The sequence below is a fragment of the Ailuropoda melanoleuca genome, chromosome 14 (assembly GCF_002007445.2).
Source record: "Ailuropoda melanoleuca isolate Jingjing chromosome 14, ASM200744v2, whole genome shotgun sequence".
In the NCBI taxonomy this organism is placed as follows: domain Eukaryota; kingdom Metazoa; phylum Chordata; class Mammalia; order Carnivora; family Ursidae; genus Ailuropoda; species Ailuropoda melanoleuca.
The window spans coordinates 66,788,314-66,806,417 of NC_048231.1; the positions used below are offsets into that span (position 1 = coordinate 66,788,314).

Here is an 18,104-nt window from a genome sequence, read left to right on the forward strand (position 1 = left end):
ATTTCTTTGATGGACTATTAAAGGTAGAGATCTAACTTTAGTTTTTTCTTAAAGATTTATTTATTTATTTGAGGGGGGAGGGGCAGAGAGAGACAGAGAGTCTTAAGCAGGCTTCCCGCTGAACATGGAGCTCAATGTGGAGCTTGCTCTCACGACCCTGAGATCATGACCTGAGGGGGAACCAAAAGTAGGATGCTTAACCAACTGTGCCACCTAGGCACCCCCAACTTTAGTTTTTTAAACAGTTAACTGACTGTCCAGTATACTCCTTAAATAACTATCTCTTTTCATTACTGATTTGAAGTGCTACTTTGATCATGTACTAAATTGATAAAATACACACACTCATTTGTATACTTACATTTGCATCTACTGTGAGGCCATTTATCCAAAGACCTTTCTGTCTATTTTCTCATCATAACTATACTGTTTCAATTTCTACATCTTCATCTTACATTTTCAGATCTGATAACAAAAACCCTCATTTGTGGTTATCCCGACTCAAGAGGTTTTTGGATGGCAAGAAACAAGAGAAGCAAAGCCAAAAATCAAGTAACAGTCTGAGAGAAAATATCTGCAACATTTCCACAAGAGTGAACCTCCCTAAAACATAAGCAACTTTTAAAAATGACCAAAACTCTTCCAGAAAAACAGGTGAAAGTCATGAAAAACCAATTCACTAAAAAAAGGCACACAACAGACTTCAAATCTATGAAAAAATGTTCAACTTCTTCTATAATTAGAGAAAAGTAAATGAAAATTATACTGAGATACCACTTCTTTATCTAGAACACTGATAAATATTCAAAAGCCTGACATCATACTCAGTGGGTGAGTATGGGCAAACAGGCACTCTTGTTCATAGCTGGTAGAAATGCAAAATGATGTAAGTCCTATGGGCGGGCATATGGCAATACCTCACCAAACTATACATGCATTTATGCCTCCATTCAGCAATCCTACTTCTAGGAAATTACCTGAAGACATTCCTCCAACAGTGTGAAAATACAAATGCACAAGGTTATTCACTGTAGCATTATTTGCATTTGCAAAATCTTAGAATCAATCTAAATGCTCAAATACAGAAGACTGATTGAATAAACTACGACACAAACACAAAATGTATTATGCCAAAAAGAACAAGAATGATGAGTTCAATGAATTAATAGGAAAATGACTTTCAGGATATATTAAGTAAAAAACAAAACAAAACCCAAAATGCATAACAGCTTATATACAGTATACTACACCTTTGGAAATATCAGTATATATTTTTCTGCTTATTTTTGTAAAAAAAAAAAAACAGAATACAAGAAAAATAAACCAGAAAACAATGAAATTGGTATCTAAGGGAGGGAGGAAACTAGTGGAAGGGAGGGAGTGATACCTCTGTGAGTGTACCTAGCTATAGAGTTTTGATTTTTAGGAGGTAAGCCAATGTTCTAAAATATTCAAAAAATAAAATCAAGTCAACAAAAAGTTAAAAGAAACTGAAAGCTAACTGCAAATGGAAACAGATGAATCCAATCTTATTTCAAATGAATAAACTAAGCACACAGGGGACAGAGACAGAGAAATCATCCAAGTAACTTTAAAATACTTTGACTACAAATTGCTAGTAGGGAAAAAAGACCAACACACACTATGTTGTTTTTGGTAGATTCATTTTGCATAGGAGAGTGGGTATAGGGATTCTGAAACAACTTTTATGTGTATTGTAGAAATAAACAAATGAGTAAACGTGTTCTTTGGATCATCAGAGTTTTCACTGTGGAGAGAAGACAGAAACATGGAATTATGAAAGGTAGGAAGAACTCCATCGGGTTGACTGAAATTGGAGGTATTGGTACTATAACCCTAGGAAACTATACATGCGCGCACATATCTATTTCTTAGCTTTGTTCTTTCTAAGGCACTAGAAGCAAAGACTCCCACTATTATGAATATACCTAGCGCCCCAAACCGTTCTCCACTAAAAGGAATCGTGGCTCCTTGGAGAAATGCCTGATTCCAGGGCTAGGACAGGAAAGGTACAAGATGAGCTTGGAACACTGTGTTGTCCCACAAAGTAAAGAAGTGCTCTTAAGATGATAGGAACATGTCAAAAGGACACTGGAGCCAGCCTGACCTGGCCTCTATGGGCCAAATCTGGGACAATTTGAGCATCACAACACACAGAGACTGCAATGAATGATAATCTATTGAACAAAGCAGGAATGTCTAAGTCCATACTGTTAACAAAAATACGAACGAGTGAAAAAAATGAATGGGGGAAAAGCTGACAAATGTGGGGGAGTGGCGGGATCTAAGATTGGGACACACAAGAAACATCAGTGGATGCCCAAGTATAGGATAAGTTTGACCGAGGAGTAGGTTATGTGCATGGTCTTAAAGTATCTTCTCTCAGAATGCTTACTGACTGCGAAGGGGGAAAAAGTGAACTACAGAGTGCAGAAACTGGACAACACATTGACCAGGTGATCAAAGTTAATCTAAGCAGAGAGGCATCCCCGTGTGTGTGCCCCTGGATATGATTCCCTGAGAAGGTCAGGACCTCCGTTACAGAACAGTCCACCTAAAAATGCATTACTGGAACCTAATTCCAAAGAAATATCAGACAAACCCAAAGTGAGAAATACTGTACAAATATTGGGTACATGTTTGTGAAACACGTCCATGTGATGAAAGACAAGGAAGGTTGAAGAACTGCTCAAAGTGAATGAAAGATAAAATGCAACATAAATGCAATATGCATTCCTGAATGGATTCTGAACTAAAGGGAAGAAATGCTATCAAGTACTTTGATGGATTATAAAGACGAGTGTCACATCCCTGCTAACTCTCCTGAATGTACTGTTTTTAAACAAGAAACTAACCTTATTCTTAGGAAATACATATTGATGTATTAAGGTGTAAAGGGCATAATGTATGTAATTCACTCTGAAATGATTCAGAAAAATGTAAGTCGTGTGCCTGCGTGTGTATGTGAACGTGGGGAGTGGAGAGGATGAGAAAACAAATGTGAAATGTTAAAAGCTGGTGAATATGGTACGGTGTCGAGGGAGATCTTCTATTATTCTTGCAACAATTTTTTAGAACTGCAAGTATTTCAAAATAAAAAATTAAAACATGGCAACAGGAAAATCTTAGGTATTTCGTCTCATTTTTCTAGATGAACTTCACAATCATTTTGTCTATGGTTTGCACTGATAATTTTATTGAAAGTGCTTTTACCTGTTGTTTTGGCAAGGAGTGACATCATCAAAATATTTCTAAATAGGCACATGGTGATTCTTATTATTTATTGAGGTCTTTTATTTACCTTAAGTCGGCCTTCGTTATCGATCCCTGAACATTGCTGTTCGTTCACGGTGGTTGCATATGACCAGTAACCTCACTGTAAGAGTTTTTTTTTTTTCAGTTGATTATCTGGGGATTCTTAAGTGATTAAATCTTATGTAACCAATGCAAAATTCACCTTCATCTTTTTTATTTATTTATTTATTTATTTATTAATTAAAGATTTTACTTATTTATTCGACAGAGATAGAGACAGCCAGCGAGAGAGGGAACACAAGCAGGGGGAGTGGGAGAGGAAGAAGCAGGCTCCTAGCAGAGGAGCCTGATGTGGGGCTCGATCCTACAACGCCGGGATCACGCCCTGAACCGAAGGCAGACGCTTAACCGCTGTGCCACCCAGGCGCCCCCCCCTTTTTTTAAAAGATTTTATTTATTTATTTGACAGAGAGACAGCCAGTGAGAGAGGGAACACAGCAGGGGGCGTGTGAGAGGAAGAAGCAGGCTCCTAGAGGAGGAGCCTGATGCGGGGCTCAATCCCAGAACACCAGGATCACGCCCGGAGCTGAAGGCAGACGCTTAATGACTGCACTACCCAGGTGCCCCTACCTTCATCTTTTTAGTTTTCATCCCTTCTCCCCGACAACAGTGTGGTGGTGAGAATGTTGTTCCATATGTTAATGTGAATTATTTGATATTAAAACTCATCAAATGAGAAATTCATTGGTTTGAGATGAATTTTTTTATCGTATTAATGAGTTTTTCCAATTCTAGTTTTCTAAAAGTTTCTATGAAGAAGTTTAAAAAATATTTTTATTATTTTTTTTTAGAGATTTCATTTATTTATTTGAGAGAGAGAGAGCACGCACACAAGAGCATGGGGAGGAGCGGGGGAAGGGGAATAATCTCAGGCAAGACTCCATGGCTGAGCATAGAGCCCAACGCGTGGCTCGATCCCACGACCCTGAGATCATGACCTGAGCTGAAACCAAGAGTCGGATGCTCAACGACGTGAGCCACCCACACGCCCTAAAAGATGTTTTTAATCAAATGCCATTTCTGCATCCAATAAAACAGTCATATGTTTAACTTTGGTGTCCTGCTTTTTATTATAATAGTCGATTCCCAAATATTAAAACAACCCTACATGCCTAAAATAATCTGTATATGATCATGGTACACTTAGAAGTGTATTGCATGATTCTCTTTGATACTATTTGATCTATGACTTATGTATTTTAGTCACAGGTGAAATTAGTCTATAGTTCTATTATGTTATCTTTACCAGGTTTTAGTACCAGGTTTATATTAAGGCTGAGATTGATTTTTTTTTCTTTTATGTTAATGAAAAAGCATCTGGGTAAGGTGATTGGAAATGTTCATGTTGTTTACTGAGCAGTAATCATCAGTATGTGTTTAGAAGACTTGGTCGTGGCAATCTTTGTAAATAATTTCTCACGCACTATTCTAGGTCATCTCTATATAATTTTACACTTTGGAACAAGCAATTTGTCAATGCACATTAGTGCTATAAAAAACAAACAGCTCCGTTGTCTCTACAGTGAAGTGCATTTCTCTGTAGCAGGCATTATCAATACATAAATGGCAACACTATATTATTTTAATGGCAGTTCAGGCCCCTAAGGTTTAAAGTCCATTTTAGGTGATTCAGATTAAGTGTTATTAATATTATTTTTAACAAGACCACAACTGTATTTACTTTCTAACTGTATTTATTTTCAGACTCAGTATTCACTTGGGCTGCTATACTGGAGTTAAGTTTAGGAATCTAAGTAAATAAATTAATAATAAATAAACACAATTTAACTTTTTATTTGGAATAACTCCAGATTTGCAGAAAAGTTGCAAAGCTGTATACCTTTCTCTAACTTCTCCTGTTAACATTCTACAAAACCATAGCATATTATCAAAACTAAGAAATTAACGCTAATACAAGATGACTAATTTAACCACAAAGCTTTATTTGGATTTCATTATTTTTCTCCCTTAATGTCTTTTTTTCAGTTCCAGGATTAAACCAGGATACTGCACCACATCCAGTCCTTGATTCTGTGAGTTTCTTGGTCTTCCTTGTTTTTTATGACCTTGACAGTTTTAAAGAACACAGATTAGGGGTTTTTTTTAAAAAGCTAATAAATCATTTATAAATTATAGTACTTGGCCCATATGAGGGCTGACTTTCTTTTCCTACAGGACCTGTAACTTCAAAGTTTCAGTTACTTTATTTTGTTGGCTTTGGTCACCAAGAGTCCTTAAAAAGACTCATTTGCTATTAACTCTAATTTTAGTTTATCCCTAAGGCTTTTATTTTCAGCTGGCATCCAGCTATGTTTACAACAATACAGATCAGAGGTCAGCAAACTACTGTGCACAGTCCAAATCTGACCCAACATCTGACTTTGTAAATAAAGTTTTATTAGGACACTGCCATGTCCATTCACTTATGCATAATTCATGAGTGCTTTCACTCCCCAATGGCAGTGTAGAGTAGCTGCAACAGTAACTACATGGCCCGCAAACTAACATATTTATTCTCTGTCCCTTTATAGAAAGTTTGCTGAACCCAGGTATAAGATGAATAAAAAGAACTATGGCCTTTGGAAATTAATTGGGCCAATACTATTAACTAAATTACAGGTTAAGTTTGAATCCTGCCCTCACTATTAGGTGACCTCTGAGAAAGTATTTTACTTTTTTGAGCCTCAGTGTCCTCATCTATAAAATGAGAACACCACTGTGTACTTCACAAACTTAATCAATGTATGTAAACAACTTCCCACAGTGGTAAGCTCTCAATAAATGGAGGCCATTACTGTTATCATTAGTTTTGTGAACAATAAAAACATTATTTTTTTTTTAAAGTAAGCTCTAAACCCAATGTGGGGCCTGAATTCATGACCCTGAGATCAAGAGTCACATGCTGTACCAACTGAGCCAGCCAGGTGCCCCCAAAACATTTAAATTATTATTATTTTTTTAAAGTAGGCTCCATGCTGGGCTTGAATTCACAACCCTGATATCAAGACCTGAGCTGAGATCAAGAATCGGATACTTAACTAAGCCATCCAGGTGCCCCAACATTTAAATTCTTTTTTTTTTTTTTAAAGATTTTTATTTATTTATTCATTTGAAAGAGATAGAGACAGCCAGCGAGAGAGGGAACACAAGCAGGGGGAGTGGGAGAGGAAGAAGCAGGCTCCTAGCATAGAGGAGCCTGATGTGGGGCTCGATCCCATAACGCCGGGATCACGCCCTGAGCCGAAGGCAGATGCTTAACCGCTGTGCCACCCAGGCGCCCCCCAACATTTAAATTCTTAATAATTCTGTTTCACGTTGCTTTTCACATCTCTGAATTTTCATGTTGGTTTCTATTTCTACCCACTACTGTTTTCAAGCCCAAACCACTACTTTAAGCATTATCCTTTCTTCTGTACTGAAGAATTGCTCAAGTTTTTATGCAATGTGTTATCCCAGAATAAAACTTAATGTCAGAAGAGGGCTTGAAATATCCTTACAGTTATATCCCAAAGGAAGTGAACATATTGAAATGATTCAAAAATATATACTGTTTTAAGATAGACTAGGCTCCAAGACACTCAGATGCACTGTTGTACTTCCTTCCTGGTGAATCTTTGTAAAAAACTTGGCAGTTCGTCCATTTGGATCAGGAAGGAGACAGAGATGTTGAGAGAAAGGGTTCTCAGGAGACTTGAGAAACACACACACACACACACACACACACACACACTCACACACACTCACTCATACAACAAACTATCCCCAGTTAACATACAAGGAGCCAACAGTGCTTTTCAAATGTGAAGCAATACCAAAGCATATGTTTCTTCCTAGCTCTTTAAATCAATACTTAATATATTTTTCCTATTTACGTTTATAAACATACACCTTACAGAATGAAGAAATCATATGGTCTAGTGAGTACCACACACCAGATGAGCTGAAAGAGAATGTCTATGCTGCTCGGGAGACACCGATCAGCCACAATGTGCACAGATTAAACAGATCAAAATTATCCTTACTAAATGTCACTCTCTGGGCACATTCAACAGTTTGGTCTACGTTTTTGTGTATGTGTATACTTCTAAAGGAAGTTACTCCTACTCCCATACATAAAAATGCAGAACATATGTGAGGGCAATCTGTAATTCCATGCTCTCAAACCTGATGTCATCATTAATGCTAGCAGTTAGCTCTGCATAAATTATGAGACCAATGTCCCGACCGACCTTGTGGTCGCTGTCAGGGACAGATGAAGAATCTCATAAAGAAATGCTTTTCCTTCGGCAGTTGAGCCAGTCTCCGCTGGTTTCCACAGATGTGATTTATTTGCATAATTTCTTTCCTTTTTTATTTTTTTAATAGCAAAAGAAACAATGCGTTCTGTCTAAGTGCTTCGGTATGCGTGCCTGGTTAACATTTCCAGTTTCAATGTTTCCTGAGAGGAAGTAATTCAAAGTGTGTTATCTAAACAACTCTAATAGGTCTAATCCAGGAAACTATCAGGGTTTTACTGTTCATAATACCATTCAGAATTAATACCCCATGGTCAAGCAACATTTTAAAACACTGATATAAAATTTTACACACACCCACACCCACAGATGGCTCTGGCAACAGATAATCTGTTTTCTAAGAACAGTTGTTCTAAAGATCAAACATGTAACAGAGGTTTAAACTGCAACCCTTGGGGGGGGGGAATCAGGATTGATCTGACTGCTGGATTAAATATCTAATATTTTATTAATATTAGATTATTTCCCCCAAAACTTCAATTTTTGTAACTCTTTCCTTTGCAAAAATGGCAGAAAATGAGAAACAAAGGGGCATGAGGAGTTAATTGTCAATCCTGAGTCTCTCTCTTTCTTCTTTTTCAACAGGAAATAGGGCAAAGATGACAAGTACAAAGGCAGTGATTTAATTTGCGATGGCACAGCAGAGGGCTTGCCAAGTGGTAGTTTTTCAGACAAGGTCTCAAAACCTCAGATGACAAATCAAAAAAAAAAAAAAACCCACCCAAAACAAAACCCACTGGGATATCTTCAAACACTGTAATGATTAACCTCACAACTGTACCCAATTTATCATTCTGAATGAATCCTGAAAATAAATGACATCTGACTCATGGTATAGAAAACATGTAATTTTAAACAACTGGAAAGTAAAAATACAAACTGGCTACCTCCAAGTCCATTCAATCTTCATTTACAAAATTTGTTCTTACATCTGACAAAATTCAGGTTGCACAGTAATCGATAATTCTTGATCTCTCTGGAATACAGCCAAGAACAAGGCAGTAAGTAAAGGCCTCGAGCAGGCATAAAGATGTGATGTTGATGTTAGGGCTTATCGAAAAGCCTTTAAGGGCCATAACTCAGCACACTTACACCCCCACAATCAAAATTCCATCCAACCTGGTTACCAGCCCGTAGCATAGCACAAGTGGAAATTAAAACTGGAAACGGGGATGGTTAATTAAGGCAGGTATTCTAACTAATAGAAGAGGCAACAAATAATTTGAATGAGACCATAAAACACCCAGTTGTCAGGGTGCAAGTTCTCTCCTTATACAGACAAAAGTCATACACATCTCAGGAGATGGAGAGAAGTTTAACTTTTGTTCAAGTATGTTTCGTTAAGATGGCAATAAAGTATTATACATTTCAGGAAATGGAAATGAAATTATAATTCTTTGGACAGAACATTTGATAAAATTCTCAGCTCCCCCAAAAGCTGGCTAACTAGAATTACTCGTGCTCTAAAGGTGCCAGAGAGGAGGTAGAAAATGCCAGAGCAAATGATCCCTACTCCTTTTCATAGGAAAAACCCACCTCTCTGATTATAATAGTCTTACAACATGCGGAGGAGATGCTTTTTCTGAACTGTCATGACAGACACTAGAAATGGTATTTTAAACTAGGAATGGTGGTTATGCCTGAACTACACTCTTAAAACAACACACACACATACACACACACAATTCCCCAAAGAACACTCATGTTTCAGCACCACTGTTTTGTATTACTTTACAGGACGACCATAGGACGGCCGACAGACGCAGCACAAAGTCTACATAGCAAGCTGTTTTTGCCTAAAAGACAAAATGATCAGAAAGATGTCAGAGAATAAAATAATTATGACAAGAGTAGAATCACAAGCAGCCCAAAACCTCTCCATTAATGTATTCTCAAGGCCTTGTGTGTAGTTGTTCTGTGAAAAGGAGTAAAGAAAGCAACAGGACATATGTTTAATTTGTTAACTAACTACTTTATACCTGGAAACAAGATACAGTCTAACTAGTTGGCAGAAGAGTTAGAGCTTTATTTCTTCACCTTTTTTCAGATGGCAACTTTAAAAAGGTAAGTAATATTTTAAGATAAGAGGCACATGAATTGCCTCAAATCTGTGACTTGGGGGAAAAATCAGCTGATTCTCAGTAACTTGGAAGCCTTGGAAAAAAGCCAAAGTTCAGCATCAAGCTGCATGAACCACTCACCTTAAACTTTAGGACTCTGGCTTATTTATTCCATGGTGCCTTGTTGCCATCTTTCACACTGCTTCGAGCAACAATGCAAGAACCCAACTGTATATAGCCTGGTTTCTATGATAATACTGGTTAATACTTAAAATACTCTGGGCTAATACTTTACAGAGGTATTTTTGTTATTTTCAAAAGGATTCATTTTGACACATGCTGCCCTGATGTTGATAGTACGTTAACTTATAGGTTTTTCTTTTTTAAATACTGGCATCAGGAAAGATCTAAAAATCTACACATAGAGCTTTCATAAAACCTGCCAAGTCCTGTGTATGAGACAGTAGCTGTTTCCAAAGTACAAAAGACGGAAGGATTTGGCTGGGTAATAATTATAGGACCCATGTATTTAGATTTTTAACTAAGAAAATGAATTAACTGTGCAAGCTACTGTGTCATTGTGATAGGATATCCCGATCACAATTGTGAGCCTTATCTCAATCCACAAATAGCGTTCAGGGGGAGCACAAAGATGACCGGATTGAATCAGGAGACCTGGCTTTGCAGCTAAGTAGTTTTGTGGCTTCGTGTGAATCAATGAAGTCAGCTAACATCTGTTTCTTAGTTTTCCTATTTGTCAAAAGGAAGAGTAGGACTCAGCGGTGTCTAAGGGCCTTTCCAGATCTAAAATGTGATGATTATAAAAACTCTTGTCTGTAAACTTCCTTAGTCGTGCTGGATTATTTATAATATTTTATTTTACTCTTGGTCATGTTTCTCAGTATCGAGAAGCTCAGCTATCATTTAAGTTCTCTGAATTGTACACGATTTTTTTTCCCTATTAAAAAAAAACAACACTGCAATCCTTCTCCCATTAGGACAGCTCTGCTGCTAGATACTACCACCCCTGCCAGAAACAGATGCCAAACCCAGTAATCATGAGCTGATATGCAGGTGACAGGAATGTCGGCTCAGCTCTCGCCCCAGACCACATGGTAATGGTTCTTAAGAGGTCTGTGCAGGCACAAGTGGTGATGATGCTCCGGGTCGGCCTGAAATCTCACTATTCCCCAGTGCGGCATTTCCCCCAGTTGAGACAATGCAAACTTGTTATTTTGCCTCTGGGGAAAATCTATGCTGGAACAGCTGAAACCTTGGACCTCACTAGCTGGAATGAAAATAGCAACATTATAGCATCCAGATTAGGGTATTTGGACTCTCTCTGATTTAAGAGCACTAATTTTAATGCAGAAAGCTTTTGGGTGAGAGCCGTGAAGTCAGAACGTCTCTTACGCACTTGCCGAGGGCGGCAAAGTTACCCGATGCCAAATTGAAGGCCATCTTTTCTTCCCTCTGCTTACGTCTCAGTAAAGACAGAAGTGAAATTAAGACATAATTTGTTAGTCATTATTTTGATGGCAGAAAGTAGATGTGTGGGAAAATTTCTCATCATTATTGGGCTTAGTTCAAAAGGCTGGAAGACATTTGAAATAATTCACTGGGTACCAGTATAATAAGTTTCCAAAAAAGTATTTGAGGTGAAGGGGTATTTTGAAACAACAACAACAGTTACTATGTACTGAGTTTTTAATATCAAGTCCAGGGTACAAAGTACTAAATAAAGAGTAAGTGAAATAATCTGTGATGGGAATTTATTTTTTTAATGTGAAACTTAATTTAGTATGATTTTATGTTCTGAATCAGGGGTTGGCAAACTTTTTCTTATGGGGCCAGACAGTAACAATTTTAGGCTTGTGTGCCATATGATCTCTGCAGCAACTACTCAATTCTACTGTTGTACTGTGGACCCAGCCACAGACGTTGAACACCTATATGCATGGGGTGGCTGCGTTCCAATAAAGCTTTCTTTGCAAAATAGGTGCCTTACCCAAGGCTGTAGTTTGCCAATTCCTATACTAGACACTTGCAAAAAGCACATTAGTGCATTACTTCATTTAATTCTCATGAAAAGTCTCTGCGGAGGGTAGAATCACCCCTGTTTTGCAGGTGATGACACCTAGACTCGAGGGGTCATGTGACCTTTCTGTGGTCACAGTCCAATGCCTGGACTTGGGGGTCTGAACTCAGCCCCGAATCCGGAGTCTGAGCTACACTACACAGTCCAATATGCTCTTTACGTCACAGCAGCTTGTTTAAAGAAAGGTGCATGCCTGAAAACTGTTCGTGCAGCTATTTTTCTTATTAAAAGGTAGAGGAATGAGTCTATAGCTGGGGCAGCCAACTGACATCTTCTGACTCTGGAAGTAAACACAGAGATGGCTGATGAAAAATTAAAACAATTAAGAAAGAAAATGCCTATTACAGTTAAGAACAAATATGCAGGGGTGCCTGGGTGGCTCAGTTGGTTGGGTGTCCCACTTTTGATTTTGGCTCAGGTTGTGATCTCAGGGTTGTGGGATCGAGCCCCATGTTGGGCTTCACTCTCAGGGGGGAGTCTGCTTGAGATTCTCTCTCTTTCTGCTCCTACCCTTCCCCTCCCCTGCTCACGTGCTCTCTCTCTCTAAAATAAATAAATCTTAAAAAAAAAAACACCCAAATATGCAGTAAAGCAGGTAAACAAAAACAGAACTCTCACCATGGGAACTAAAAACTGGATGGATAAATGTGACAATGTGAAGGCGGTAAGTTACTGCTGTTTTGTTTTGTTTTAAAGATTTTATTTATTTATTGGACAGAGAGAGACACAGTGAGAGAGGGAACACCAGCAGGGGAGTGGGAGAGGGAGAAGCAGGCTTCCCGCTGAGCGGGGAGCCCGATGCAGGGCTCGATCCCAGGACCCTGGGATCATGACCCAAGCCGAAGGCAGACGCTTAACGACTAAGCCATCCAGGCGCCCTGGCAAGTTACTGCTGTTTTAAAAATATCGAATGCCATTGGCTTAGGAGGGATTAGAGCCAATGTACACATGATGAGCAAGGGGCTACCTGTTCACATATTCTTTCACTTCCTTGACCATCTCATCTCCCATTTTCTGTTCCTATCACCTAGTTGCCCGCTCAAACGGACACACTTAGATTTGTTTTTGTCTGCTTTTAAAAAAAGTTTATTTAAGTAATCTTCACACCTGACATGGGGCTTGAACTCACATCCCTGAGATCAAGAGTCACACGTTCCCCCGACTGAACTGGCCAGGCACCCTGGACATACTTAGATTTGAAAAAATAGCTACTCCTGTCATTTCCTACATTATTGCCTAAAGTCCAATTTCAAGCATTTTATACTCTACTGCCACTCCAATTTTGCACATGACTTTCTTAACCACTTCAGAAGTTCCTCAACTCCACTAGGATCTCTAGTTTTCACTGGCATTACACTTCTTGTACTCACACTTCTTTATCCAGTGAGGAGTCCATGGCTCTTCACTACCTGTCACTCTGGGGTATACTTCATCCAGAGTTTTGCTAATTTCTGTTATACTCATCCAGTAGAGCCCCAACTCTGATTTAACCTAATGCTCTGTCTCCTCTGTACCTACATCCAGGAAGCCAAAGACGGCTGGGAGAAAAAAAAGTTGCTGCTGGGCACTCTCACTTGAAATGTATACCTTGACAAAATTCTGGGACCATCCTACTGTACTTCCCTGATAAACTTACTTTCTGGGTCTCTGAGCTGATTATTATTTTCTTCCTGTCAAGGCTAACAAGGCTTCCATTCTGCTGAATTTAATGGTGAGTTCACAGTCCTCCTCTAATTCAATCACTAAGTAGCATTTGACACTGTTGCCCATTCCTCTTTGAAACAGTTTTTAAAGTCATTTGATTTCTGGAACAGCTATCCCATACTCCACCATCTTTCTATCTCATTGTTACTCCCTGCAATCTCTCTTGGACCCCAATGCTGGGGTGTTCCAGGGCTCAGTCCTTGGTCTCCTCTCTCCTTCATCTAGTGTCTAGGTCACTACTGACATTTTGGGTCAGATCATTCTTTGACATGGGGCTGTCCTGTGCCCTGTAGGGTTTTTAGCGGCATCCTTGGCCTCTACCCACTAAAAGCCAGGAGCAGTCACTCTTCCCCAAGCTGTAGCAATCAAAATTGCATCCTGACATTGTCAAATGTCCCTGGGAGGGAAAAAAAATCACCCCTGATTGAGAACCACTGACGTACGTGAACTCAACCAGCTCTATGTCTTCAAATGCCATCCAGGAGCTAATGAGCCCCAAACATATAAGCCCGTTCCTTGTCCCAAGCTCCAAACTTGTACATCCAATTGTCCCCTTGATCTCTTTATTTGGAGGTAGTATTTGTACTTCTACATTTATTGTCTTCAATTGACTATTTATTTCCAGTGGCTAGACATACAGGAGGTGCTTACAATATATTTGCTGGTTAAAGAATTAAACATTTAAAATCTATTAATTCACTTCATGCAAGTTAATCAATGATGGGGGCAATCAGGCAGCTAATTTCAAACACATCCAGGCATCTTAAAGACATATTTAACTTCAAGATAAAAGGAATGGCTTATTTTTAATTTTTTAAAAAAGTAATCTCTTCACCCAACGTGGGGCTTGAACTCATGACCCGAAGAGCAAGAGTTGCACACTCCACTAACTGAGCCAGCCGGGTGACCCAGTAATGGCTTAATTTTAAATCAATTTGTGAACAGTACTAATCCTAGCCATTAAATTTTTAGATAAAATCCTGCTACAGTCTTGAAAGTAACAACCACTATAGAGTTCCCAATCTTTCAACACCTCTGTTACTATTCCACAGCATTACTATACTTCATTTCTATTTGTTATTATAAGTATATATGACTCCATATAGATATATATCTGTTTCTTTATTTCAAATTATAATTGTGCCTTTTGACTCCCAAGATACTAGTTAGCTGCCAATTCTTAACTGCAAGTCATTTCTTCAGTTGTTTATCCTCTTGGTCTAATTTATGTCCTATCTGGAGTGGAGAGTAGAGGGTGAAGTTTTGTAAGAAGGTTTGAATTCCGCTATCATTTAAAAAATTGCTTTCTGGATAATATCTATATTTACATAATATTTAACACTACTTAATATTATTTATAATGGGTATAGTTATGAAAATGTGGTACTGTTGTGTTTTTTTAAGTTAGCTCTATGCCCAACATGGGCCTTGACCTGTCGCATGCTCTATCAACTGAGCCAGCGAGGCACCCCTGTTGTCCTGTTTTCTATTCTTTTTCTCCCTCTCCAGGCAAAGTAGTAACCAAGCATACCACTTAGCTCTCCCATTAAGCACTGCCATATGCACATTATGATCAATTCTTACAGACCATGACTTTCAACACTGTGTTTGGAGAGGGGCTGTCCATGTAGTACCCAGACATCTTTTCCATAAACCTCTTTGGTTTATTTATTTACTTGGGTGTTTATTCACTAGGCACACAGACTTTTGTGTATTTCTTTGTGCAAATTTCCTGAGGTTCCTTGATCAATTCTTCTTTGAATATAATTGAATGATGTCTTAATGATTAATGCCAGATGGATGTAATAGCATCTTAAAACTTTATAAGTAATAGACTAGAGGTATTAAATATTTATGTATGCATAGAACAGAACTCAACCCAAGTCCAGTCAGCTCTACGGATGCTGTCAACTTGAAGTCCATACACTTACTCATTTGTCTGTTCCTTTGAACTTTTTTTTGGCTTTTTATTTTATTTTTTTAAAGATTTTATTTATTTATTTGACAGAGATAGCCAGCAAGAGAGGGAACACAAGCAGGGGGAGTGGGATAGGAAGAAGCAGGCTCCTAGCAGAGGAGCCTGATGTGGGGCTCGATCCCAGAACGCTGGGATCATGCCCTGAGCCGAAGGCAGATGCTTAACGACTGCGCCACCCAGGCACCCCTTTTTTTTGGCTTTTTAGAAAAACTGTGGTAATATATACAAAACATAAAATTTATCATCTTAACCATTTTTAAGTGTGCAGGTCAGTAGTGTTAAATACATTCACATGGCTGTGCTGAATTTTTAAATGGCATCTCTGTTACATATGTAATAATAGAGATGCAATTAACTCATAAATAGAGTTAATCATGGTATTCTGTAAAAAACCATCAAACTGTATTGATTTCAGTATTATTCTTTCAATCACTGCTGATTTCATACAAGTTCACACACACACAAAACAGCTGCTAGAGGCATTTAAAAAAATCTTTTACAAGTACAATATGCCACAAAAGACCGAATGTTAAATTTTAATACTTGACAAAATCTTGAAAAATCATAAAAAATTTTTACGCTTGATTTGTCATGATTTATCAGCAAATGCAAGATTTTCAGAAAACACTTTAAAAGTATTAACTTTCCTTCCTAAAAATTTAGGAAATGTTAAATAGAAGCTTTAAGGAAAGATTTAAATCATATCAAGACAAGAATCAAATAGGATTTGATTAACTTCTGACCAATGAATCTTGGTATGTTTAAAAATGAACATGCTTTCACAAACCTTCAAGGTAAGTTCAAGTTGTCTCGAGGACTCATAGACTAAGCTACTGAAGGGCTTAAAAGTTATAAATACTTTTGAATACAAGCTTAATTTAGCTAGTAAAGAACTGAACAGGTCACAAAATTTATCCACGTTACTAATAAAACCAAAGAAGTAGACTACAGCAGCTGTATTTTAGAACTGGAAGGATGACCTGGCTTAGCCGATCAAATGGGCAGAACCACTGTTCCACTCCAGAAGCTGCCTTGGGCACTTTCCGCCTTTGGTGAGGAGTGTGGGTGGAGTGACTGCTGCATTCTTGGACTAAGAGACCCCACAGTCTGTTTTTCACATAGACTGGGTTTCTAACAAACAGGCATCTTGCTCCCCAAATACTGAAATGTTTAGAGAATGTGCCTTCGCTGGACTTCCTGCTGAAATGAGGTTAATGCTTTCCTTGTGAACACTCTCGAGAATGTTGTAGCATAACTGCGGGTGTTGCTGAAGGAAACACAGTGGATTCCCAGGCAAAGAGGCTGGGGCTCAGTGACATTGCTTCTCTGGTTAGTCCCCCTTCAACAGCGAGCCTAGTCAAAGGAGCTCACTCACTATGTAGCCAGGGACAGAATGGCCCCTTTAAGAACACAAAACGAATACAGCACAGTAAACACTACTTAGCTTTTCTCTGATGAATGAAGATCGATAAATACCTACTGGGCAACATTCTACACATCAATTTTCCCTATGTGTCCTGACAGAGATAGTCTGCAAAGAATGGAATGAATATAAGCTGACATCAGGGTGTATTCTGGAAGTTTCTCTCTTTTTCTTTCAGTGTTCGGTGTTACTTGTGTCATCCGCCTTTTGCTTGCTCCCATAAGTGAGGCATCCAGCCTCACAGAAGAGCTGGCCAAACAACTGTTACATATTAGAGAATAAAGTCCAAAAGAAAAAAAAATCTTTTGATCTGCCTTGACAGTTGTTCTAGGCAGGAGATACTGTTAACATTGTAACCTGCTGGAGAGTCAGGTCAGCTACAGCTCATGGGGTTCTTAAAAAGACCAGTTTTGGCCACGGACACGAACCCATTAGGAGGATGGAACTCCCCTACGAGGCACAGAGGGGAACGTACTGTGTACATAACGACCTGAAAGTTAAATTATTTCAGTGAGGATAAATATTTGGTTCTTCTAGAACTACCTTCACGTTGAATGTTATTTCCTCCATGACGTACACGCGTTCAGGAAATGCTTTAGCCACCTCCTCCACACTGTTGAAATATTGCACTGGCTCCTTTATATCTCGGTCTTGTTCCAGCAGCTTGAATTGACCTAAAATACACGATAAACGGAAGAGATGTAAGATGTTTATGCTGGACAGCTGTCACCGTGGCGACAGCATCCCTCTTCCTTACTCCCACTCTTCTTTGTCAAAGGCTTCTGATCATTATCATTGGCGGAAAAAGTTACCATGGCAGAAGGTTTTCTTCAACTAGAATATAGATAGAAAAATCAGCTTACAAATGAAAATAAACATGTATCTTTTTTTCATTTTTTGTTCACATCGAGAGTTTATTACCAGATGACCAAAATCAAACCGAATGGATGCTTATCTGTAACTTGGTCTCAAAGTGAAAACTTCCTTTGTGACAAATGATTGCTCTTTTATACCCCACAGTAATCACCTTGTCATTTAGTTGTAATTAACACCCACCCATGTGTAGTCTAGAACAAAGGCCGAGTAACCTGGGGGAGCGATTTTTTTTTTTAATTAGTATTTAAAAGTTTTTCAGGTAGGATAAAATAATACAGTGGACCTTTGGCTCTCACAGAATTTATATCCTTGGTTTCAACAATATGGGGGTGAC

General features: G+C 38.6%; 1 protein-coding gene across 2 annotated transcripts in view; it reads right to left on the minus strand.

Annotated features, from left to right (window-relative positions):
* The window catches only part of GAREM1 (GRB2 associated regulator of MAPK1 subtype 1), a 193,322-nt gene that overhangs the window by 20,312 nt on the left and 154,906 nt on the right, over positions 1 to 18,104 (minus strand). For both annotated transcript variants that reach the window (XM_002924742.4, XM_011231715.3), the window contains exon 3: positions 17,438 to 17,568. In XM_002924742.4, coding sequence (XP_002924788.1) covers positions 17,438 to 17,568 — 131 coding nt within the window. The remainder of the gene's footprint in view (positions 1 to 17,437; positions 17,569 to 18,104) is intronic.